The sequence below is a fragment of the Macaca nemestrina genome, chromosome 1 (genome assembly GCF_043159975.1).
Source record: "Macaca nemestrina isolate mMacNem1 chromosome 1, mMacNem.hap1, whole genome shotgun sequence".
NCBI classification, from domain to species: Eukaryota; Metazoa; Chordata; class Mammalia; order Primates; family Cercopithecidae; genus Macaca; species Macaca nemestrina.
In genome coordinates, this window is record NC_092125.1 from 101,566,366 (window position 1) to 101,593,496 (window position 27,131).

Below are 27,131 nucleotides of genomic sequence, written 5' to 3' on the forward strand. Positions count from 1 at the left end.
AATGAAGGCACTGAAAGATGCTTCACAGCATTAGACATAATATATGGGACTTCTCTTTCACATGGATTCTCTTGATGCTGAGGAAGGACAGCACACTGAGTGAAGCTCTTCCCACTTACTGTCTGCACAGACCCGCTCCCCTGAAGAATGCTTCTGTGGGACAATCACATCTTAGGAGAAATCACTGACACATTCTTCTTGGTGAGTTGCCATCTTTACCTTTCACTGTCTTCCTGTTGCTGAATATTTTCCAGATTGGAGGATGTGCAGCATTTATGTACCTTTCTTGTAATATTTCAATATAGTGTGACACCCTGGAAATGTCCTGCTAACTAAATCTGAGTAAAAAAAGAAAAAAATACATACCTCAAACGTATATTATTATTATGGGAATCCAACATTTTTCAGAATTCAAAACAAAGCAAGAAAACCAAAATGAGGTACAGTCAACTTTGTTTTCTTTCTTTCTCTCTCTCTTTCTCTCTCTCTTTCTTTCTTTCTTTTCTTTTCTTTTCTCTTTTCTTCTTCTTCTTCTTTTTTTTTTTTTTTTTTTTTGAGACAGTATATCACTCTGTTGCCAAGGCCAGAGTGCAGTGGCACGATTGTGGCTCTCTGCAGCATTGACCTCCCAGGCTCAAGCGATCTTCCCATCTCAGCCTCCCAAGTAGCTGGGACCACAGGTCCAGTCATCACCGTGGCTGGCTAGTTTTTGTATTTTTTGCATAGATAGGGTTTCACCATTTTGCCCAGGCTCGTCTCAAACTCCTGGGTTCTGTTCAACTTTCATTCATCCATTATCACTCTCCACTTTCAACTATCACTCTACATATTTTTTAAATGAACAAGAGCATTGGTTTTATTGCATATTTCATGCTATGAAGGAGATAATAAGCAGATTCTGGAAGTTCTTTGAAAATACAACCAAGGTGTTTTTGAAAGCTAGACTAAAATATGACTTTAATATGATATACAAAAGAAATAGCTTGGGTCAGAATGAGGGGGAAAGGGGCCTTAAAAATGGGAAGAGGAGTATATAACAGAGAAAGATGTGAAGAGGCAAAATACTTCAGAATTAGCTAGGGGAGATATGGGAAGGAGCAGAAGCACACACAGAAAAGCAAAAGAAAAATTGATGCCATTCTGCAATGTTGCTCACCTGTATATCTGTGTTCTCTATAACTAAATTCCCAGCATCTAGGATTCTAACTAATGCATCCCCACCACAGAGCTCACAGACCCCTACACACAGCCAGAACCAAAGAGTTTTTGAAGGTACAAGAAGTTTTACTCTCTCTTCCCCCTCTTTCACCATATATCTCCCTGACGACTTCTTCAAACCTGTTTCCTCTCTTTTTCCAGTTTCTTTCACTTCCCACTCTCTGACCCAGAAGTCAACCCAGGGTTGGGTCCTCTGTTAAATGACAAGCTGTGGAGGCCAGAGACAAAATGGCAGGTCTGAGGGTTACTATCTACGCCACCAGACTTAAGAGAAGCAAAGAGGCTACAGAGAGGTAGAACATAGAGGTGGAACCAGAAGAGACAAGGATCAGAAGAGAAGCAGAAATAAGTGAAATGAAGTAGGATGGTTCAGATCTGCTTGTGCCTACAGACGTTTACCGTGGGATCCTTTTCTTGGGGTCGTTGGCATGACTCCTGGGGCAAGGGCAGAGTGTTAGAGGAGGTCTGTCTAGGACAAAAGCAAGAAAAGGTACTCAGGAGGGAGAGAAGGATGACGATTCCAGGAACCGCGTGTGAGAAAGAGGACTGAAACAGAGCATTTAATAATCGGAGCCCGTATGGAATAATAAAGGGAATCTGTAGGTGGCAGGGGTTTTATAGAGGGAAGCCAAAGATGTGGGAGGAACTGAGCGTTAACAAAGACAAGGCAGAAAGTGACCCTAGAAATGCTGTCCAGTTTCCAGTCCCTGCTCACAGTTCATTCAATGTATCATCCAAAGGAGAAACCGCAGAATTAAGCCACACCCACGCAGCTAGTCCACACTCGATTCCCCCGTGCAAGTAACTTTTTCTCAAAAATCTTCGTGACTCAACTGGTCGCGAAGATTTCCTCTCAAAAGAACCAACTGCTACCACCCTGCAAAAACTACAACACCCATAGTGCCCCGCGCACAGGCCGAGTGACCCATCCTTTTCCGATTCCCACTAGCTAATAGTCCTAGCCAATTTCCTCTGCCGGGAAATGATTTGGAGCACATGCGCACCTCCGCTCCTTGTCGTGGGCTGGCCTCCAACTTGGAACGCGGCGAACCGCCTGACCTCTTCCGGCAGCCTCGTCCTGGGACGCATGCGCACATCGAGACGCCCCGACAGCAGGGCGCGGGTCTCTAGTTATATATTTTGCTATGCTCTAGGCTATGCATTTGGAACAGTGCTTTCCTTTTTATCTTTGTTTCTTTTACTTAACTTCGGGATGCAGCAATGAAGTGTTATTAAAAGAGCCCTAAAGCTGAGGGTGAAATTTGGACTCTGTAACAAGGTCCTAAGCAAGTCACTTAAACGTGGGGACCTCGGCCTCCAAACCAGATGACACTCGAGGCACAGCCTGCCTCCTATCGCTGCTGGAAAGACTGGAAATGGTACTGTTGGTGCCCATAGACCTCCAGACCCCCGTGGGACAGCAGCTGGATGTTCCTCCACCATTGAATGAAGTGTGAGCAGGGACTGGAAACCGGACAACATTTCTAGGGTCAGCTGGAAGGAGAGGTAGGGAAAGAGAAGCTTCCTTAGCCTTTCCCTCGAGCCCACGTCTCATCAGTAAGCAACTCCTGACAATTCTCCACCTACATATCTTCCCACTTTTCTCCATCCACACTGCCATTTCTCTATCCCCACTGCCATACCATTTTCTCTTGCTTAAATGATTTCCCTGTTTCTAGCCCCTACCCTACCTGCTGTGGGATCATTCTAAGATGCAAATTTGATCATTAAAATATTTCATGGCTTCTCTTGGGCCTCAGAATAAAGTCCAAACACCTTAAAAGGGCTCTAAGACACTCATTGCCTGACTTCTTCCTAGTCTTCCAGACTTCCTTCTCTCCGTCTGTGTTCCAGTCATCTTCAGAAACTATCAGTTTAACAAATCAGGCTGCCTCTTACTTCAAAGGCTTTTTGCATATAGGAACAATTTAATGAACATTCTAAACTCTGCTGAACATATTCTCAATGAGGTTTTAACCAGTGCCTTCAACCGTACTCAGTTCTTCCAGCCCTGACAGATTCTGTAGTTTTTTTGTTTACTTAATTATTACAAGTCCAGTCTAATGTAGTCCACTTAAAATCTTAAATCTCATTTCAAGTTTTGCAATGAGATTCGCAAAACTTCCTTCCTTCCCCTCAGCACCAGCCAGACTTCAGCAGTGGAACTTGGTTTGGGGAAGTGGTGTATTCTGTCCTTTAATAGAAGTCTGCCTTTCCCAAAAATACTTACTGTGTTGGAACCCCGAGGAAAAATCAGGGCGGGCTGGGAAGTGAGGGCCAAAAGTCATTTTGCCTGACTGGGCATTAAATTGCAATTGTCTGTTGGTTCTCTCTGCCTCTCAGTTGAAGGCTGATTGGTGATGAATACCTTCCATTTGGAAGGTACCCAAATGCTAGTTCTTAATAGGCACATGGGTTAGTTCCCTGGGAGCTCTCCCCAGTACATAATTCCTTGATGGGAAATCTGCTGCAGCGTAAAACTGTTACTGGTAGAGGGTCTTGACTGCAAGTTGTCCAGATTTCTTGGCGTTTTCAACAAAGGATTGGACAAAACGCACAGCAAAGCAAGGAAAGAAGGAAGCAACAAAAGCAGAGATTTATTGAAAGTGCAAGTACACTCCACAGTGTGGGAGCAGGCCGTGCAGAGGCTCAAGGGCCCTGATACAGAATTTTCTTGGGTCCAAATACCTGCTAGAGGTTTCCCATTGGCCACTTGGTGTTCACCCCATGTAAATGAAGTGGTGGCCCACAATCAGTCTGATTGGTTGCGGAAAGCGACCAATCAGAGACTGAAGTGAAGTTGCAAAGTTCCACTCCTTTCAGTTTCCCATCTACTGTGCAGAAACGGTGTGAATTTATTTAAAGGGAGTAGCTTCTGGTCCTTTTGTTACTTAGGCGTGGAAAGTTAAGGCTTTCGTTTCAATTTAGTTCTAGAAAGTCAGCATGAAACTGCCTTAGGTTTCTTGCCTTCAGACCCTATTCTCCTGCCTCATAACTGTTTCCCACAACCCCTCAGCCCGGCTCTTGGTGATATAACTAGGTTTCCTGGCTTGGCAGCCAATTCTCTTGGAAGGAGAACCGGCAAGATGACCCACACCCTATTGAGTGTTCATTTAACGTACAGTAAACTCACACCGATTTCCACACTATTCATTTGACTCACATCCCTGCTAAACCAAGTGGTAAGAGTGATAGCTCTTTCCCTGTCATCCTTCTCTCCCTGCTCTAGTGATCAGAGTACAGATCAGCAAGCTCATCAGCAGATATCCAACCAGGGATTGAGATATCAGTCTCTTCTTCTTGCCAGCCCACCAATTTCTATGAGTGATTCTCTTGGAGACCCCTCACTTGGAGGAGGTGAGAACAAAAGTCACAGCACTCATTTCCGTGGCTGGGTACACATGACTCCATCAGTGCCCTTTCTCTTTTTACCTCCATATTATCTTCTAGGGGATGGTTTTAAATCTAGGAGAGGTTAAGGATGGGGTGCTGTAGTATGGTTCGGGGTAGCAGAACTAACTTTCCTCTTTTAATGGCACCTCTAGGATGTTAACGCAGGACAATATATTCCAAGGGGCCTTGGACGAACCTAGTTCTCCACTCTTTCTTGCTTGTAATTCTCAAGAAAAACCGTAAAATGTGCTAGGAATACAACATCCTGAGAAAGGAAGGAACCGCTTGAAACTGGGCCTCCTTGTTCCTGTCCCTCCTAGGGAATGTAACATCTGGAGTTGGAGAGGAACTGCCAGGGACAGTCCAGGCTTTGTACCTCTCTCCCCTGGAAGCAGGATGCCCTTCCCAGCTTTGTCCAATGAGTCACATGACTCCTGAGGTGTATAACTCATAGTGGGCTGCCTTTTGGGGCCTCTCATTTGTGATGCACGTGGGGCATGTACAGGCAACACTCAATCCTGTTCAGGAAGCTTCCTTGAGCCTTGAGGACTGCCTCACAATGGATCCTAGCCTTCTTTTGTCCCTTCCTGCCTGCCTATAAGTAATAATCCCACCTCGCAAAATTTGTTGCATGTGAGTGTATCTCCAGTCGACACTGGTAGACCTTCAGGCTAGGATGTAGTGGGTGGAAGTGTGTGGACTCCTATTTCTGGCAATTGGCATAGTGTCAATCTCTGCTGTCCTGCTTGTAGTGGGAGTCTTCTCTTGGGATTGGTTATTAGTGAACCTGCCTCACAAAATTGGTGCTGTGAGCAGGGTGTGGTCTGGTGAAGTGGGACAGTGATATCTCCTGGTATGTGGCCCAGGGCAGAGATGTCAGCCTGGGCATTCAGGAACTGACTGGACATGCAGCTGGATGAGTCATGGGGAGGGAAGGATGATAAGTGAAACATACTCTCCCCACCTCCCCTGCAGATGGGAGTGAGCTGGCTGCATAGACCGAGGAGAGAGTACAGAATATAGAAACAGGATAGAGCAGCGTACAATCCCCTGGGTGTTGGGACTTATGTAATTGCTCATTCCCAGGCCGGAAAGCTCAGGAACTGGGTATTCTGATGGACCCTGAGGCACTTGAGAGAGAACGGGAAAGAGATCCTCAGACTATCCCTGGAACATCTGAGAGGGAACCAACACACATAGGGCAGGCCTTCAAAGATGGGGAGACCCCCTATCTAAAGGATGCATGTGGAGGAAGGCCAGGGAAGTCTTATGCAGCCTAGGCAGTGTGTTTGTTTGATAAAGGACGTTGCAGACCCAAATGTCTCAGGCTGAATGGTGCAGTTAGAAATGGGGCCAAGGTCTCTGGGTCCCCACTGAGTGCCAATGGCTCCATTCTCTGTTAGGATAAAAAGGGGAAGGAAAAGGATTCGGACTTTTCTGGGGTTCTTGTGCCCTGAGGCCCACATTGCAATATTTCCGGATCCCTTTAGGGGAAAAAAGATTAAAGTGATGACATCAGGAGGTTTGGAAGTGAATATGGAAGATCATGGTGCCTATTTGCTTGTGGTGCTTATCTGCTTGTGGGTGGGGCCCTTTGGGCCATTTCAGGGGCCAGTGATCATGGTTCCCATCACTAAGTGTATTGTAGGCATTGACACTTTGGCTGCTTGTGGAACAAAATATCACCACTGCCTGAGGGGGTATGTCCTTTCACAGCTAAGAATTCGAGCCATTAACAGTGGGGTATAGGCCACCCCTGCCTGCCACCTAAGCTACTCAGGACCCATCGGGTTACTAAAATAAAAGCAGTGTTACATATTAAATGGAGAAGAGGACATTACTTGGCTAATTCAAAACTTGCTGCAGATAAAAATGTTATAAGCTACCCTTTCACAGTGTAACTGCCCAGTTTGGCCAGTCAAAAATGCCTTTGGGGCATGGAGACTCACAATGGACTGTCCCAGGCTGAATGCCAAGGCCATCTGGGCTGGAAGCCAAAGGAGTATCCCAGATAAAGTCAAGCAAAAATGTTTAACCCTGATAGTATCCACTAATAAAAAGGAGGCTCAACAACTCAACCTCTTTGGATACTGACAACAGTATGTACCTTACCTGAGTGTCCTTCTGGCCCCTTTAGTCAAAGTGACCAACAAAGTCCCCACTTTGAACAGAGAGCCCTTTGCAATGGCAGGCCTTGGAAGCCATTCAACAAGTTGTGGCACATTCACTAACTTTAAAACCTTGACAGCCTGCTAGCTTAATGGAGTTAAGGTCCACAACCCCCATGCCTGCTGACAGGAGTCTGTGCCAACAGAAAACTGCCACTGGGTTATAGCAGCTTCTCATTTTAAACACTTAAGTTGTGGCTGGACACGGTGGCTCATGCCTGTAATCCCAGCACTTTGGGAGGCCGAGGCAGGCAGATCACGAGGTCAGGAGATCGAGACCATCCTGGCCAACATGGTGAGACCCTGTCTCTACTAAAAATACAAAAATTAGCCAGGCGTGGTGGTTGGCACCTGTAGTCCCAGCTACTCAGGAGGCTGAGGCAGGAGAATCAGTTGAACCCAGGAGGCAGAGGTTGCGGTGAGCCAAGATCGCACCACTGCACTCCAGCCTGGGCGACAGAGTGAGATGAGACTTTGTCTCAAAATAAACAAACAAACAAACAAACAAACAAACACATAAGTTGCCTGAGGCAGCCACCAGATATGTCTCTTCTGAATTCAATCCCTTGCTTGCTATTGGGCAATCTTGGGGACTGAGCATCTTACAGCCTAAAAGCAACATATGACACTGTAACCTGAACTAGCCATTCCCACTTGAGCGCTCACAAACCCCAACTATAACATTGGATGGGCTTGACAGACATCAGTTATCAAACTGAAATGGTACATTCAAAATTGAGCCCAGCCAGGAGCCCAGGGAACCAGTATGCTCCCTAAACAAATGGCTAGCTCATCAGAAGGAGCCAAGCTAGCCATACTGAATGCTCCAGAATGGCTAGCTTTGCTCCCTCTGAGGCAGTCCATGGCACAAGACTCAGAGACTTGCCTACTGATGGCATGGCAGGTTTACTAATGGAGCTGCAAAACAACAAGCAGACAGGTCCATGAGGTTGTGACCGCCATCTGGCCAAGGGATGGTCATACATTGACTGTGACTGAACATGAAAGTTCTGCCCAATGGGCCAAACTACAGGAAATGATGATGGCCATCCAGGCCACCTCTACCATCATATCTTGCTATATTTTCATGAATTTATGGGCTGTTGTCAATAACCTAGCCATTCAGTCAGAGGAATGGCAACTAAGTGACTGGACTATTAATTGATTCCTTGTATGGGGAATAGGACTATGGCAGCAGCTTGCTGCCTGGAAGGGAGACATATATGTCACTCATGTGGATGCTTGGACTACCATAGACCCCCTTGAGAGGAAGTTATGTCATATTTTCGGACACTTCGTGGGACTTTACTCTGATCAAGGAACATCCTTCACTGCCCAGGGAACATGACAGGCACACTCTCAGGGAATATGATGGACTTTCCATGCACCTTGTTATGTGCAGGTGAACGGAGCTATTGAACAATGGAATAGCTAGCTGGCTCAGACAGCAACAGAAAAAGGACATTAAGACAGCCTGCTGGTATGGTATACCCGCATCTAACTAAGGCAGTATGGACACTGAATTCTGTACTCCAATGCAAAAGAAACATGGCACTGCAGCACATGTTTTGAAAACACTGAGCTTGGTGGAGATGGAGGTGAACCAGGCAGCCACTTGATTAGGCTATGCCTGGAAAATCCTAATCTCAGTATTCCCAACCATTCTTTTTCTGTTTTCCCTTAAGAGTGCATATTCTGGAGGTAAGTTCGAGATTCAGGCCATTATAGCACCCTGAACAGGGCCTCTCCAACTCTAATCTGCAGGTGATACTTCCCCTGGTGCCTCCCTTCTATGGGATACCACAGGGATGGGAGAGAGAACCAAGGAGTACCAGGGTGTTAGGGTTCCTCTAGTGGCACTGGGGATGTCAGATCTTTCCAGTCAGGTGGGTAGTGTTATCAGATGTCAAATTTGTACCTGACGTAATTTCCCTACATGGGCTAGACAACTGAGGCTGCAAACCCTGGGTCAAGAAACAAGGGTAATGGGTGCCTACAGAGGTGGTAGCCTGGGGACTGGGACAGACTGGGTCACTACACCACCTCAGCCCAACTCCTATCTGTTAGGCAGGAACTACCTGTACCTCAGGGGAAGGGAAAGGGAAGGGGAAGAAACCTGTCAATCTACTTTATCCATGAGGCAGTAGAAGCCTGGAGGGTAACACTTTCATTAGGCATTCCCAAGCTGTGATCACTGCAGGCTGCCTGACTAAGTACTGTATCCTCCATCCCAGACTTTGTTCTGTTACAGACCGCGGAGACCCTCTCATCCTGCCAATGGTAAAGTACACCAGCATTCCTAAGGCCACAATGTACGTTAACAGAATCCCGGCCCTGGTTACTGAGTGAGGATCTGGCACTTGCCACTTGAGAGGGGGCTAGAGGGGCCTGTTACAACTTAACTAACTCAAAGTGTCACAACCACACCTAACAAAACCTTGGTGGGCTGGTGCTTTGATTCAACATGGTCCTTTGACTACTTGGATCAGAAATGTCCCAGCAGTGACAACAAAAACAAGGACTAAACAAATGCTAGTCCTCTGCATAGGAGCTTCATGAGCATCATCGAATGGAGGAAACTGAGCTCATGCAACTATGTGATTAATGAGGCCTAGCTGGTGAATGCCAATGCCTCCGTACTATGAACAGGTCGCTGAACAATAAAACGGGGGAATGGATGCTGCGTGCATCCGAGGGCTACATCTTTCTCTGAGGGCAGTTGGAGGTGACCTAAGTATGGGAGGGGCAATGTCATGCCCAAAAAGCTGATGGATGAGGAGATCCATGCATGGGGCCTGCTGGAGGTGCCGCTAAACAGCACTCCTTGGGGTGAGGTGCACTGTTGGGCCAGCAGCCTAAACCTGTACACCAGTCTACCTAGGGACCTGCTAGGAGGAGGAGCTGACTCTGGAATTATGTCCTTTATGAGAGCTTTGGTACCATACACAAGAGTCAGAGCTGAAAAAAAAAAAAAAGAATCTGTCCCTGACCATGAAAGATATTGTTTCTTCCACTGCCCCTGCTGTAGCAGCCCAGCAGATATCCTCCAAGTTCTTAAAGAAAGTCGTTTGGGCAACAGAATTCTTCTAGGCTCCCTTTTAGACCAGTTGGGAGGAATGTCGTTGCCAACACTTCCTGCTCGATCTAGATAAACACCTCAGGCATTGTGGAGACACAGGTGGAGGAGATCCAAATGCAGCCCCCCTTGCTGCAGACAGTGGGGACATCTGAAGAATCCTTCTTTGGTCTCTTTAATGAATTCTTATCTGGATCACTGGAACCTTGGGTAGGTCACTGCTCAGGCAGGTACAGCCACCCTGCTTGTGGTTATAATACTCCTGGGCCTAATGAAATGTACTCTGGCTCACTCAGTGATGTTGCACGAACATTGTGTCAGTGAAGGTGTCACATTGACTTGACAAGGCAAACCTCTACCTCCAGATCTGGGGAAGCCTGTGGACATATGAAATGCACTAGCTTTGCTAAGAGGGATATCTGGGTTGGTGGGGGGTGACTACAGGACAGTCCTCCAGGGGACCTTGCACTGACCTAATTCTCACCCTCTTTCTTGCTTGTAGTTTTCAAAAAAAAAAACTGTAGAATATGCTGAAAACATAATACCCAAAATAGCCCCGGCGTGGTGGTTCATGCCTGTAACCCTAGCACCTTGGGAGGCGGAGGCGGGCGGATCACTTGACATCAGGAGTTCAAGACCAGCCTGGCCAACGTGGTAAAACCCCATCTCTACTAAAAATACAAAAATTAGCCAGGTATGGTGGCGGGCACCTGTAATCCCAGCTACTCAGGAGGCTGAGGCAGGAGAATAGCTTGAACCCGGGACGCAGAGGTTGCAGTGAGCTGAGATCATACCATTGCACTCCAGTCTAGGCAACAGAGCAACTCTTTCTCAAACAAACAGACAAACCCAAAACAGGCAGTAACTGCCTGAAACAGCCCAAGCCCCGTTTCTGTCCCTCCTAGAAAATGTAACATCTGGAGCTAGAGAGAGGCTGCCTGGGACAGCCCAGGCTTTATTCTTCTCTCCTCTGGAAGCAGGATGCCCTTCCCAGCTTTGCCCAGTGAGTCACATTACCCCTGAGATATGTAACTCAGGGGGAGCTGCCTTTCAGGGTCTCTCAGCTGTAGTGTGTGGGGGGGGGGGCATGTACACTCAAGACTCCATCCTTCCCAGGCAGCTGTCTTGAGCCTTGAGGACTGCCTCACAATGGATCCTAGGCCTCTTTTGTCCCTTGCTGCCTGTCTGTATTATAATAAAACCACTTCACATTACATGTTGCATGTGAGCATGTCTCCAGCAGACACTGGTAGCACTTCAGGCCAGGATGTAGTGGGCAGAAGTGTGTGGATTCCTATTCCTGGCAGTTAGCATAGTGACGATCTCTGCTGTCCTGCCCGTGGTAGTATTGGTGATTAGTCCTGCTTCATAGTTGTGTGAATGCTCCTGTTTGTCCTTAGTTTGAGGTCATAACTGACAACTCCAGGGTTCCAGATACATAACATTCTGCTACACAGATGCTGTTTCCTTTGCCCAGCACATCTGTCACCCACCTCAACCCCTTCTCTCTTTTCCCCATCTTTCTGTGGGTAGCTCCTCCTCATTCTTTAGGTCTCAGTATAGACAGCACCACTATCAGGAAGGAGTCCTGACACTGCCAGGCCTAAGGCAGGAGACTAATCTTCTGCTTCCAAAGCTCCCTGTGCCTCCCTCATCACAGTGCTTCCCAATTACGTTTCAAATTAGTCTGTCTTCCCCGACTAGACAAAGCATCATGAGAGCCGAGACAGTGTGAGCCCATTTTGTTCATGTTTGCACCCAAAGTGCCTTGTGTACAAAAGGCACACGATATTAGTTAACAAACGTGTGAACACATTTTTTTCTTATGGTTTTGAGGAAGAGGGAGCTTGTGTGTGCTTAGAAAAAGCCTGGACTCCTATTGATACACCACTGTCCATGCAGCTCACTCCTCGAGAGCCACTGCCCTTTATTCCTGCTGCACATGTCAGATTACGTTTGCAGAAAAATCTTTGAAATATCTAAAGGGCTGTATTTGAATCTGCACTTCTATAAATCAGATTTATTTGGTCAACCCTATCCTGTAAAGGCTTGCAAAAGAGAAAACTATGAGACAGCTAAGGATGGGATGTTATCCTGAACTTTTTGCTCCATTCCTCACAAGGCTTTTCTTGGTTAATTAAAAGTCTGACTCGGGAGGGCACGGTGGCTCACACCTGGAATCCCAGCACTTTGGGAGGCCAAGGCAAGCAGATCACAAGGTCAAGAGATTGAGACCATCCTGGCTAACATAGTGAAACCCTGTCTCTACTAAAAATACAAAAATTAGCTGGGCATGCTGGTGCACGCCTGTAGTCCCAGCTACTCGGGAGGCTGAGGCAGGAGAATCGCTTGAACCCGGGAGGTGGAGGTTGCAGTGAGTGGAGATCGTGCCACTGCACTCCAGCCTGGTGACACAGCAAGACTCCATCTTAAAAAAAAAAAAAAGAACAACATCAACAAAAAAGCCTGATTCAGCCAGTAGGAGCTCCCTTCCCACCAACTGACTATAATGAAAGGAAAATTATGGCTTCCTCTACTACTACACAACAGCCTTTGGATGCAACATTTCACCATTTATTTGTTCAACAAAATACTGTTAATATTAACTGACCTTGAAGGGCTGAGAGGGCTTTAATGTACATCTAGCTGGGGCCCTTCATGCTACTAGGGACACAGTGAGTGATGACAGCTTCCCCAAAGTAAGGCTATTCCTATGCTTGGACACTAAGGTAGAGTTCTCAGGGGCTAGGGCCTGTCCTTCCTTTGCTTTCTCTTCCTCTCCACACCTCCACAATAGAACAGAAAGCAACAGTTGTGCCCCAGAAAAAAATGTGCCTTGGCCTTCCGACCCCTGGGGTGACACAGAATATCATTCCCAGGAAGTAGCTCCAGACATAAAATTCTCCCCATATTATCTGCCCTGGATAATCTATTTTGTTCTTTAAAATAGGGGCGGCATTTTTGTCTAAAAAAATCATGTTCCTAGATTAAATAAAACATGAATTTATCCAGAATATTGCACTCATATGGTCACCCAATGAATATATATTGAAGAATATTTATATGCAAGTTTCTGTGGATAGTTAAAGATATAATTCCTGCTCTCAAGTTGCTCAGGATCTAGTGAGAAGAGGCAAACAGTTTCAGCACTAAGCACTATGATAGGGTTATGCATTTATGGCCAGAAAGTGGTGGAGGTCAGGGGAAGTTTCCCAAGGAAAACAACACTGGCTTAGTCTTAAAGTTGGGGTTGACCGAGCAGAGGAGAGTGGAGGGAGGTGATGCAGAATTGCAGACAGAGTGAACACCAGGTACAGAAGCCAGGTGATCATAGATATAAGCCCCTGATGAGCACTTATCCTAGGATGGATGCTACATTAAGAGCTCAACCACAACTCTTTGAAATAGGTCCTTCGCCCGCTTTCATATATGAGGAAACTGAGGCGTGGAGGGGCTAACTAAATATATTGAACAAAGTCACAGTTTTCTTAATAAGTGATGAAGCTGAGACTCAAACCAGAAGTTTGAGTCCAGAGCCACTGCTCTTCACCAGTTCATTACCTGGAACTTGCTATTGATGTAAGGTGTCTTTTGTAAAGGAATATAAGATGCCTGAGAAAGTAGGACAGGAAAAGAGACTAGGAAGTGGACAGAAAAACATATCATGAATGTAGAGTTTATAAGCCCTGTGGTGGCATTTGGACTTATCTTAAAGGCAACAGGGACCCAAGTGATGGATTTTGAGAAGAGAAGTGGCCTGACTTATTTATGTGTATTACTCCCTTAACACTGAATAGTATATATGATAAGGGAATAAGACTACTAGAAGTAAGAAGACCATCGGTAAACTATTGTGGTGACCCAGGAAAGAACTGCTGAGGACTAGGAAGTGAAAGCTTGAACTAACATAGAAGCAGTGAGGATAAGGAGGAAGAGATGCATATGGGGAGGTGTTTCAGAAGTGGAATTGACAGGACATTGAAACTGAATCAATGCAGAGAGTCAGGAAGAAAGAGCAGTCACGAATCCCACGTTCTTTGTTTTAGAGATAGGGTATGGAGGAGAAGCAGATTTGAATGAGAAGATAATTAGGGTAGGTTTGGGTGTGATGGGTTACAGATGCTTGTGGGAAGATTCAACCAGACAAGACAATGGGATGTTCCCTTTATGAGTCTGGAGTTAGGAGTGAAATCTGAGTAGAGATACATATTAGAGAGCCATTGGAACATAGGCTGTCACTGAGACCATGAGAATGGACGAGATAACCCAGAGAGGATCTCAAAAGATAAAGACTGTAGGTGGACACTAGGGAAACACCAAACACACAGAAGGACAACTGGAGGCAGGAGGCAGAGGAGGAGCTGAAGTAGGAGAAAAATTGTGTGGGCATGCCACCACTGAAGCAAAGAGGAGAAAGAGGTTTAGAGAATGAGGAATTGGTCAATTCTGCTATGTCAAGGTAGAATTGGAAAGTGCTCTTATATATGGAATGAAGTTGTTTATTGTTGGCCCTGGGAAAAATTGAGTGGCAAAGATGGAAGAAAAGTTGAAGTGGGCTTCAGAGCACGTGGGAGGGAGGGGATAGAGGCAGCACTTTTCAGGAAGCTTGGCTTTGATAGAAAGTAAGATAGAACACAGGAGCAAGGCAGTTGTTTGTTTGTTTGATGTTTTGGTTTGGTTTTTGTTGTTGTTGTTGTTGTTGTTTTTGAGACAGACTTTTGCTCTTCTTGCTCAGGCTGGAGGGCAATGACACGATCTCGGCTCACCACAACCTCCGCCTCCCAGGTTCAAGCAATTCTCCTGCCTCAGCCTCCTGAGTAGCTGGGATTACAGGCATGTACCACCATGCCCGCCTAATTTTGTATTTTTAGTAGAGATGGGGTTTCTCCATGTTGAGGCTGGTCTCGAACTCCTGACCTCAGGTGATCCACCCGCCTCGGCCTCCCAAAGTACTGGGATTACAGGTGTGAGCCACTGCGCCTAGCCTGGTTTGGTTTTTAAATAAGAGAGACTTAGCGTGGTGTATTAGTTTTCTATTGCTGCTGTAACAAATTACTACAAATGTATTGACTTAAAATAATACAGATTTACTGCCTTACAGTTCTGGAGATCAGGAGTTCTAAAATGGGTTGGCAGGGCTGCATTTCTTTGGGAGACTCTGGGGGAGAATCTATTTCCTTTCTTTTTCTAGCTTCTAGAGTCTTCTTATATTTCCTTGGCTTGCATCCTTCATCAGTCTTCAAAGCCAGCAGTTTACCATCTTCCAATCTCTTTCTTCCTATTTGTCTCTCTCTCTCCCTACCCCTTCCCTCTCTCTGCTTCTGTTGTCACATTGCTTTATGTCTGATTTTTTAAAGAACCTTGTGATTTCACTGGGCCTACCCACATAATCCAGGACAGTCTCCTCATTTCAGGATCCTTAATCATATCAGCAGAGTCCATTTTATTATATGAGGTAACATATTCACAGGTTCTGGGGACTAGGATGTGGACATCCTTGGGGGGTTATTACTCGACTAACCACATATGGTATCTCTGCCTGGCATATAGTAAGTGCTCAAAAATATTATTACAATAAGGATATTAACATTTCCATGCTGAGGAGAAACAGCCATCAGAAAGAAAGACATTACAAACATAGGAAAGAGAGAAAAACAGAGAGAGAGAGAGAGAGAGAGACTCTGAAAGAGAGAAAGCAAGAATCCCTTAGGCCAAAGGGATGGGGCCCAGACCACAACCGGAAGGAGGGACACTCTGGACACTGAGATAATGTACACGCAGCTGGCAATAATTTTTAAAATGTAGCATTCACTACATATTTGTTGGGCTGCCTTATTCCTCAAGTGCTCCTACACTAGTGAAAGATTATGATATCCCTGCCTCAACCTGACAACCCAGCCATATACTATTATTTAAACTCCCCAAAATTTCACCTCTGATTTATCATTGCTTCTTTCAGAGCTCCTGGCTCTTTCTCCTTGGCACAAAAAAAAAAAAAAAAAAAAAAAAAAAAAAAAAAAAAAAACCTCAATAAATGTTTTGGGATAAATAAATTAAATTAATGAATTAATGAAAGAACAAATGAACAGCCTGGAGGACTGGGAGAACATTGACTTAGGGTGATCAGAAAGCAGTTTCTCAGCCTTCATTGACTTCTTCATTGCTCCCACCTGGGACAACTCCCTTCTTGTTCTTTAAGTTTTGTCTTTAAGAACAGGAAGGGGATGTGTCCCAGGTGGGAGGAATTCTTCAGAGATAGAAAAAGGAAAGAAGGCAGGGCAAAGAGGTATGTGGGAGTCAAGTGAAAACACTGGCTGTGGCCCAGCACAGTGGCTCATGCCTGTAATCCCATCACTTTGGGAGGCCGAGGCGGGTGGATCACTTCAAGTCAGGAGTTTGAGACCAGCCTGGCCAACATGGTAAAACCCTGTCTCTGCTAAAAATACAAAAATTAGCTGGGTGTGGTGGTGCAGGCCTATAGTCCCAGATACTCAGGAGGCTAAGGCAGGGGAATAGCTTGAACCCAGGAGTCAGGGGTTGCAGCGAGCCGAGATCACACCACTGCACTTCAGCCTAGGCGACAGAGCAAGAATTTGTCTGAAAAAACAAACAAACAAAAGCAACCAAACAAACACAAACCACTGGCTGAAGTAGTTGAACAGGTAATTAGTAGAGGGTACTACAAACCCCTAAGAATGAGTTTCCAATGATACAAGATACATTGGTGATAGTTGATAATACTGTACTATAAACTGGGAAATTGCTGAGAGAGTAGATTTCATGGGCTCTCACCACTTAAAAAAAAAAAAAGAAGGCTGGGCACAGTGGCTCATGCCTGTAATCCAGCACTTTGAGAGGCCGAGGTGGGCAGGTCACAAGGTCAGGAGATTGAGACCATGGTGAAACCCCGTCTCTACTAAAAATACAAAAAATTAGCTGAGCGCGGTGGCGAGTGCTGTAGTCCCAGCTACTCAGGAGGCTGAGGCAGGAGAATGGCATGAACCTGGGAGGCGGAGATTGCAGTGAGCCGAGATTGTACCACTGCACTCCAGCCTGGGTGACACAGCGAGACTCCGTCTCAAAAAAAAAAAAAAAAAAAAAAAGATAACTGTGTGGGGAAGTGGACATGTTAATTTGCTTGATGGTGGTACTCATTTCACTATGTATCTATATTAAAGAACTATGTTGTACACCTTAAAAATACATTATTTTTATTTAAAAAAAATTTTTAATAAAAATTAGATAAAAAGCTAATGACTCTAGATTTCTCAGAGATATATGAACAGTACTACAACAGAAGCAGCATGAGAATAAAAAAAGCACTGTGCTGGAAAATTTTTTTTTAATCCTAAATTAAATGCTTGATTCTAGCACTAATTTCTGCATGACCTTGAGCAAATTACTCAGTCTCATCGAGCCTCAGTTAGCTGAGAGAACAAAGCAAGCTGATGCAGGTATAACAGCCCAGTAACTAGCATAAGAAAAGAAATAATGCCGGTGGCTCACGCCTGTAATCCCAACACTTTGGGAGGCCGAGGCAGGTGGATCACCTAAGGTTAGGAGTTCAAGACCAGCCTGACCAACATGGTGAAACCCCTTCTCTACTAAAAATACAAAAACTGGTCAGGAGTGGTGGTGGGCACCTGTGATCACAGCTATGCAGGAGGCTGAGGCAGGAGAATCGCTTGGACCAGGGAGCCTGAGGTTGCAGTGAGCCGAGATCATGTCATTGCACTGCAGCCTGGGCAACAAGAGTGAAACTCCGTCTTAAAAAAAAAAAAAAAAGAAAAGAAAAGAAAGAATGCAATAAATTATTGCTGTTACCATCTCTCAGAGTTGTTGTTCTAAATAAAACACCATGTCAAAGCACCTAGAAAATCATCTTAGTGGAGGTTCGGTAAACTTTAATCTCTTCTCTTCCACATTAGAAATTTAAACTAAATGCTCTCAAGGGATGAGAGACACTGGAAGCTGGGAGGCTCTTGGAACTCTGTTGCCATCATCAAGGTGAGAAAACTCAGGGCCTGGTTCAGAGTCCATGGAGGACTCAGGTATTTGACGTTTAAGTGGTTGGTACATAATGTTTCCGTTTTCCACCTTAATATATAACGTGTCTCTTTTTCTCGTCCAAGTTTTGGACCAGTGGAGACAAAGAAATGAGGCAGAGGGCAAAACTCCCCTATAGTGATTAAAAAAAAAAAAAAAACCATGGTGGACTGACTCACCACCCAACATAATTATCAATGAAAAACACAGGCCTCTCACTCCTGGGGACATGCCCCTGGGAAATATACAAAAAGCAGCAGGTGCATGGGGTGCTTTCTGCATCCTGGGGCCAAGAGTGACAGCCAGAGCCTAGAGAGGCCAGGAGTGTTTGTTTGTTTAATAAGGTTTCTGCCCCAAGAAAGAAAACACCAGAAATGTAGAGCAAGTGTTCCCCCAATGGCATGTTCTATTTCTTTTTTTCTACTTAGGCTTCCAGATACAGCCCTCTGGGTCATCCAGAGGTGCCAGCCAGCCCTCACCAGTGGTCAGCTTTTCCTCAGTGGAGTTGTGGGTGAGCCAGTGGAGCTTGCTCTGAAGATACTAGAGGGAACCAAAGCTGTCTGGCCCTTCAGTGTGACTCAGTTTCCAGACTCTATCTCTTTAGACATAAATGAAGAACAAGTGAACCTTGATCTCTTTGACGGTTGGTTCAGGGGATGATGTGTTGTAGGGTTTTCCCACAGGTCAGCAGGCCAACTGCCAGGGCCAGAGCCCCATCAAAGAATCCTCAGTGCCAGCCGGAAAGAATGATGAACTCCTCGTCTAAAGGGAGTCTGGGGCGACCAGTCAAACCATGGCCTCATGAGAAGCAGCTGACTAGGGAATGAGAGAGGAATACAAAAGACAAGGCACTGCAAAGTCAAGTCTGGTTGGGGAGAAGAAATCAATATGCCTGACACAGGGAACCAGAAAGGACTCAGACAAAACTGCTAGCAAGTATGGAGCTTCTTGGGGTAGGTGGTGAAAATATTCCAAAATAAGATTATAGCAATGTTTTAATAACTCCCTGGATATAACAAAAAACATTGAATTGTACACGTTAAATGGATGAATTGTGTGGTATGTGAATTATATATCTCAATAAAGATGTTTTAAAAAGAAGACACAGACTGGGCACAGTGGCTCACACCTGTAATACCAACACTTTGGGAGGCTGAGGTGGGCAGATAGCTTGAGCCCAGGAGTTTAAGACCAGCCTGGGCAACATGGTGAAACTTGGTCTCTGCAAAAAATACAGAAAAAAAAAAAAAAAAGCCAGGTGTGGTGGTGCTACCTGTAGGTATGGTGGCATGCACCTGCAGTCCCAGCTACGAGGGAAGCTGAGGTGGGAGGATCACCTGAACCTAGAAGGTTGAGGCCATGCCACGGCACTCCAGCCTGGGCAATAGAGCAAGATCCTGTTAGTGTGCCAATAATTGTGTGACTTTAGTCACTTCCCTTCTTTATGCTTCAGTTTCTTCATCTCTTAGGTGAAGGAGTGGGAATAGATGACCTCTCTAAGGTTCCCGTATTAACTTCCTGGGGCTGCCATAACAGATTGCCACAAATTTGGTGGTTCAAGGCAACAGAAATTCATTCTCCCACAGCTCTGAAGGCAAAAAGTCTGAAATCAAGATGTAAATACCTCTGGAGGGAGGCTATAGGGGAGAATCCACTCCTTGCCCCTCCCAGTTTTTGGTGATGGTTGTCATTCTTGGCTCGTGGCCACATCTCTCGGTCTGCTCTGTCTTCTTCTCCTTTGTGTTCTGTCTCTCTCAAAACTCCTTTCTCCTTTCTCTTAGAAGGATACAGGTGATTGTATTTAGGCCCTACCTGGATCATCTAGGATAAAGTCCTCCTCTCAAGATCCTTAATTTAATCACATATTTTGCCATTTCCATGCTCTAGGGAATTGATATAGAGATCTTGGAATTGGGGGTGGGGGGCAATTTACTTGTAGATCTTTGCATGTTATAAGAGAGTGAGGGAACTGACTTGAGAAAAATTGAACTACCTTATTTTTCCCAGATACCCCTTCTTCACTTCTCTTCACCTCCATCCTAGATCGTATTTAAAATAACTTACACTTGTATGGAATTTTATGGTTTGAAAGTTATTATGTATTTATCATCTCATTTTATTCTCATAAAAACCTATAAATTCAGTATTATCACCATAATTCCATTTCTGATGAGTAAATGGAGGCTCAGAGACACTAAATGACCTAACCAAGGTCACTAGCATGTAAAGTACTAGTGCCCAGACTCTGATCTGAGTCCTTCGACTTCAAGTCCTGTGACTCCCGCACTGCCATCATTTGCCTGACCCTTGGTATAGCACCAAGGGGTTCTACACAAAGAAGAGTGGATGTACTTGGAGTAGATTCACTTCTTCCCATTCCTCCTGCTAAACTAAACACAGCTAAAACCCCTGGACATTATACATAAAACTAACATAAAAAGACGGAAATGTGTGGAAAAAGCAGCAGACTGACTAGCAACCTTGGAACCTTGATTTTGGAACCCAAGAATTGAATGGTAGTGAGTTCGAGGATTTTCTGTTTATCTTGCATATCCTGAACTAGGTCCTAGAGAAGCAGCCCAGAAATGCCAAAGAGCATGCACAAAATAAGGTCCCAAGAAAAGCCTGCTTGTTCTCTTCAGCCAAAGCACTAGGAAGGCAATTCAGGAAGGCAGAAACTTTTAGAGAACAGCTGCCCTACTCTAGCCAAACACCATGGAAAAAAATCACAGCCCCACCACTGCCCCTATTAGCAAAGGCCAAGTGGGGAGCCTAAACTTCCACCTTTAATTAGCTGTAAGGAGGTACCCTCCCCAGACTCCATCCCTCAGCAGGGTGTTATCAGACAATATGGAGTGGGAAGCTGGGACTTTCAGCCCTATCAAGAGGTAATGAGCTCTCTATCCAGCAGCAGTAACAAGGCACCCTTCCAACCCTGCCAGGGCGAAGTCAGAGGAGGCCATCTGGGAAGTCTGGAATCCCATATCCACCAGTAAAGCACCTTTTTCCCCACTCTGGGTAGTCAAAGGAGGCTAAATGGAGAACTTGGACCTTCACCCTTGCTTGGCATTAGCAAAATGAAACCCCCTCCCCTAACAGGCATGGAGTCAGAGGAAGCCTGCTAAAACAGATTCAAGTAAGATCCAGAGTCTCATAACACCCAAAATGTCCAGTGTGCAATTAAAAAATCACACATCATACCAAGAACCAGGAAAATCTCAACTTGAACGAAAAAAAAAAAAAATCAGCAGATGGCAACACCGAGATGACACAGATATTGGAATTATCTGACAAAGATATGAATACACTTGGCACAAAAATATAAAATCTTATTGACTAGAAGCTAAATGGAAATTTTAGAACTGAAAAATATAACCACCAAAATAAAAAAACCTAATTGGATGAGTTCAATCGCAGAACAAAGGGGACAGAGAAAAGAATCCATGAACTTGAAAATAGAACTGTAGAAATGACCCTAGCTGAGCATGGTGGCTCACGCCTGTAATCACAGCACTTTGGGAGGCCTAGGCGGGCGGATCACTTGAGGTCAGGAGTTCGAGACCAGCCTGGCCAATATGATGAAACCCCATCTCTACTAAAAATACAAATATTAGTCGGGCATGTTGGCGTGCGCCTGTAATTCCAGCCACTCCGGAGGCTGAGGCAGGAGAGTCCCTTGAACCCAGGAGGTGGAGGTTGCAGTAAGCCGAGATTAGGCCACCGCACTCCAGCCTGGGGGAGAAGAGCCAGACTTCATCAAAGAAAAAAGAGAAAATGAAATGACCCGAGCTGAAGAACTTTAAATTGTGTAAATACACAGACTTTCCTTATCTTCTTGAGTTTTCTAAATTGTTTGATGGCTGAAGCAAAAAGTATAACATAGCCTGAATGCAGATCTCAGTGTATATAGATGAAATATTTAATACAATTACTATCATAAGTGGAAAAACAAGGGACTTACAAGAAGGTAAGGTTTCTACTTTTGTATTGAAGTGATAGAATATGGACATCAGCAGATCTTTTTTTTTTTTTTTTTTTGAAACGGAGTCTCACTCTGTTGCCCAGGAGTGCAGTGGCCCCATCTTGGTTCACTGCAACCTCCACCTCCCTGGTTTAAGCAATTCCCCTGCCTTAGCCTCCCGAGTAGCTGGGATTACAGGCGCCCACCATCATGTCTGGCTAATTTTTTTGTATTTTTAGTAGAGATGGGGTTTCACCATGTTGGCCAGACGGGTCTCAAACTTCTGACCTCAGGTGATCTGCCCACCTCCGCCGCCAAAGTGCTGGCATTACAGGCATGAGCCACCGCAACCGGCCAGATCTTTGTGGTGATAAAATAGTTCTGTTATCTTGATTGCAGCGGTGGCTGCAAGAATCTACAGGTATGATAAAACGGCATAGACTACACATTGTACCAATGTCAATTCACTGGTTTTGATTGTGTACTACAGGGCAACATTAGGTGAAGAGTACACAGGACATCTTCTTAGGATCTTTGCAACTTCCTGTATGTCTAAAATTATTTTAAAATCAAAAAGGTTTTCAAAAAGAGGACCAAAAAAAAGAATAAAAGAGAACTGAAGGGGCATCATCACAGGCAACTGGGGAACCCCCTTTTCAATCTGGAGGCAATACGTGAGGGGAGACCGTGCTCAGAGAGCACAGGTTTCTGGACTAGAACCTTTGGTTCAGACCCTAGTCTCACCTTCACCCTCCAGTGACATCACCAAGCCCCAGAAGCCCCACCGACCACCCGGAAGTTTTGCTAACAGAACTATCATCTGTGTTTGTATTGGAAGCAGTTGTTTGGCCTCGCTGAGCAAACGTCTATGCCTTCTCCATTACATCCGAAGGAGAATAGCCCCATGTGAGGAACGGAATCAGTAGATGTTTGGTCGCTGTACCACATCCACTCCTGGGATATAACAAGAGCAAGCCCAATTCTCGGTGTTTTCTTGGTGGTGTGGGCAGTTGGCTTGCACCATGTATCTATCTCAGCTCTTTCTGGAAGCTTATGTCCTCCCCACAACTTCCAGCTTTCTTATGGGACAAGGGTACCCTCACCACTGCCGTATCTAATCCTGCTTACCTGGTAAACGTTCTCTTCTTCTTTACACCCCTGATGACTCTGGTCACTCTACTCATCTTGGTCTGGAAAGTAACCAAAGACAAAAGCAACAAGAACGGAGAGACACACCCAAGAAAGGAGGCAACATGGCTGCCATAAAGATCTGGATCTCTTGGTGGGGATCCCACTGAGGTGAAGACCTGGCTGTACAAGAGGCAGGGCCACTGGAGCTGTCTCAGAACCCAGAGCCTGGGGAGCCAGAGCTGCTTTAGCCACCCTATCCCTCCATTGCCAGATGTCCCTCCAGGCCTCATTTCCTTCCTCTGCCACCACCCCTCTTATAATGCACTCCTTCTGCGCTTCTTTGGCTTGTCCCAGCTTCTGAGTTTGAATGTCTTTTGTGTGTGTGTGTGTGTGTGTGTGTGTGTGTGTGTGTGTGTGTGTGTGGATCTTCAAGACTGAAATAGTAAATGGCCCTTGATTTCTGCACTAACAGAGGAAAGAAACAAGTACATAGAAAAGTAAAAATTGATTACAAAGCCTAAATTTTCCTCTATAAATTGGGCATGGGCTGACCGTGGGATATTGAAATTATTGGGAGCTCACAGCATCTCAGCATCTCAAGTTATATGACGAAGCTATTCTGGAAGCTCATTTCCAGAAGATCCTTGAAATGAAATGGCTCACTCTATGCTGAATTGTAGGCACACTCCTTCCTCCTCTTCACTTAATGCTGGGAGTAAAAAGTATTTTTTTCTTAAGAAATGACTTGAAGTACCATATACTTTTCTCCCCTCTTTTCTCTCACCCTCCAACTTAGTGGGTTGACAAAATTTTAAAATATCATATCCTAAAATGATCATTTATCTTTTTCGTTTTTTGTCCTTTCAGAATTTGGAGCAAGTTAACTCCCTTTTCAAATGAAATCCAAATTAAAGAGGCAGTTTTTTGAAAAACCAAACTCTTATCCAATTCGGGTTGGGTTACTCTAGGGAGGATTTGACCTGAAATGAATGAATATTTTTCTAGGAGAAGAACCTCTTTGACCAGCTCTATTGTTAACCCTTCCTTTTAGAAGCATCATATCAGGTGTCCCCTTGCCTCAACCCGCACACGCATTTGACTCTGGAAGTCTTAAACCAGGGCCCCTTCCCTCTAAACCTTTCCCCACCGCTTACAATCATGGAACTGTGTTTGGCCACTGGAAGAATAAGTCACTCTGGATGTGAGGGCCATGCACTCTGCATCTCAAAGCATGGGTCACTCTTTCACCTCCACTTTAGCCCACAGAAATTTAGAAGCTTGGTCCTTTGGTGCTGTAGAGAGGCTAGGGTTGCTACCAGACCCAAGGGGAGTCCAACCCAGTGAGGGCTCTTACCTGCCTCCTGGAGTGCCTGTTGACAATGGTGGTGGTGGGTGTTGTTTCTGTGGTTGACCAGCTTTGGCAGAAACAAACCACCAAGTAGCTGGTAGATGAAACTGAAAAGCCTCATGGCTGAGAAAGACATAGCCCGGTTGCCTCTGACAGCTGAGGCACTCTTTATTAAAGGCCACTAGCATTCCTCCCAAGCTCGCTATCTTACTCCTTCTCAATGGAGCATGGTGTGCTTGGAAAATAGTGTGTGCTAGGGGTGGGATGCAGAGTGGTGTCTTGACGTGAGTGGGCATGGATTCCATGCCTCTTCTTGTTGGGCAGGAGTTTCACCAAAGGTCTATGCATGTCTTGGAATTGGTAGAAAGATCCTCAGCACTCCTAACACTCTTCAAATCTTTCTTTCCTATCATGCAGATGCCTCTATTCACCCAGCAGATATTTACTGAGCTCTTACTGTGCACCAGACCCTGTCCTGGGTGCTGGGGATACAAGAGTAGCAGAAAGGTGCCCCATCTTCTCTCTCCTAGAGCCCATACAGCACAGTGAGAGAGACAGATGTTAATGAAATAATTGCATATATGATTTTTAAATTATAAATGGAGAAAAGTGCTCTGAAAAAGGAATCTGGCTTTACGAGAGTATATATGAAAGGAATCTCACCTAGACAGAGAAGAATTACCTGAGGAAGTAATGCTTGGGCTGAGAACTGAAGGGTGAGTGGATGAGAAACAGATGAGAGGCAAAAACAGAAGGGCCAGACCCCCGGAGAGAGAGACAGCACCGGCCAAGGCCTGTGAAGAGAGCAGTCAATGAGATAGAAAGATGGTCAGCAGTTCTGGAACACAGAAATTGAACACAAAAATAAAGCATTATGAGGCTGGAGACATAGGTGGAACTGTATCCCACAGAACCCTGGTGGGCAGTAATCACTGGTGACTGAGCTGTGGAGGGGGTATGGGGATAGATCTCTAAGGCTCCTTCCAGTTGGTGCATTTCTGCATTTACCAGTTAGGTGCATGTATTAAAAGACTCCTGGCCAGGTGCTGTGGCTCATGCCTGTAATCCCAGCAGTCTGGGAGGCCGAGGCGGGTGGATCATGAGGTCAGGAGATCGAGACCATCCTGGCCAACATGGTGAAACCCAGTCTCTATGAAAAATACAAAAATTAGCTGGGTGTGGTGGCGCATGCCTGTAATCCCAGCTACTTGGGAGGCTGAGGCAGGAGAATCGCTTGAACCCGGGAGGCGGAGGTTGCAGTGAGCCGAAATCGCACCACTGCATTCCAGTCTGGCAACAGAGGAGACTCCATCTCAAAAACAAAACAAAACAAAACAAAAAGACTCCTGGGCCAGATTGTTTCACTCTTCCCAGGGACTCAAAGTTCCCCTCTTCGCATGGAGCTCAGAGCCATTTCCTTCCATCCTCCAGGATTTAGTTACTCCCTAAACTCCTCAAACCCCCCTACATTCTTCTGTTTCTACTATTGGGACTTAATGGCAAACCAGCCAGACTGCATTCTAAGCTTATGGCCATCAGATGGCAGCAAAAGATCAGCAAACCTGATCCTTGTAGCAACCGCAAAGGTAAAGGGATTCAGCCGGATAGTCAGTCCCTCCCTCCACCTCCATAAAGGACTATAATCAAGTCGTCCACCATAATGGGAATCGCTTTTCCAGAAGATCTCCTGGGCTGGAAATTTCAGAATTTTAAAAACATGTATTATATATTGAGCATCAATTATACACTTGTTCTTAGCCTATGGTATCTTTTTGCTACCTAGCTATGCTGTGAAAAGGGCATTATCCCTCCTATACAAGGAAAATTGAGGCTCAGAGCATCAGGGAGGCTGGTTATCTGTTCAAAGGCCCATAGCAGAGCCTGTATTATTTTCCTCTCCCATGCTGCTCCCTGCATTCATCATGGAATAAGACATCCTCAGCTTTGAGGAAGCTCTTCTTTCTCTATCAGAAATCATTTTGCTCTAAAATGCTGCTGGCATGAGTTTATAATATTCTCTTTAGGGAGATCCTCTGCCAGGGATGTCTTGTGTCTGCCTCCCTTGTCTCCTATGGCTTTTCTCCAACACCCTCCTAGAGGTCTATTGGCAGCTCCAGCTCCTGTACCTTCAGGCACCAAGTCAACAAGCACTGACCATCATGAAGCAGCCAGTGAGCAATGGGCAGCAGAGAGAAGGTGGTGAAGAGCAATGAGATGTTAATCCCTTCTTTTTTTTTTTTTTTTTTTTTTTTAGACGGAGTCTCATTCTGTCGCCCAGGCTGGAGTGCAGTGGCACGATCTTGGCTCACTGCAACCACCACCTTCCAGGTTCAAGCGATTATCTCGCCTCAGCCTCCCAAGTAGCTGGGATTATAGGCACTTGCCACCACGCCCGGCTAATTTTTGTATTCTTAGTAGAGACGGGATTTCACCGTGTTGGCCAGGCTGGTCTCAAACTCCTGACCTCAGGTGATCCACCCGCCTCAGCCTCCCAAAGTGCTAGGATTACAGGTGTGAGCCACCATGCCTGGCTGGATGTTAATCCCTTCTTTGAGGAGCTTTCATTCCAGATGTGGCTAAGGGCTTCCCTTGGGCTAACAGCAGCCACAGACGGTTTCTGAGACAGGTCAAGGATGGGGTGTTGGCATTCTAGAGCCTGAAGGGCCCTTGTGGGCTACAGCAATCAGGGAAAGCATCCTGAAGCAGCTGCAATGTTAGGGAAACAGCCAGGATAGACTTAATAGTGGAAGGGAGTTCACGAGGCATGACAAGGGGGCAGTGAGCCAGCTG

At 45.5% G+C, this 27,131-nt stretch overlaps 1 protein-coding gene and 1 pseudogene across 1 annotated transcript; both read left to right on the forward strand.

Annotated features, from left to right (window-relative positions):
• The window catches only part of LOC105498104 (RNA polymerase II elongation factor ELL2-like), a 45,445-nt pseudogene extending 26,506 nt beyond the window's left edge, over window positions 1-18,939 (forward strand).
• An 87-nt stretch (window positions 18,940-19,026) lies between these two features.
• Window positions 19,027-26,556, forward strand: LOC139359631 (small integral membrane protein 42). Its single transcript, XM_071083064.1, has one exon. The coding sequence runs from the start codon at window positions 22,916-22,918 to the stop codon at window positions 23,126-23,128; it is 213 nt and encodes a 70-aa protein (XP_070939165.1). The 5' UTR covers window positions 19,027-22,915; the 3' UTR covers window positions 23,129-26,556.
• Window positions 26,557-27,131: the final 575 nt, after the last annotated feature.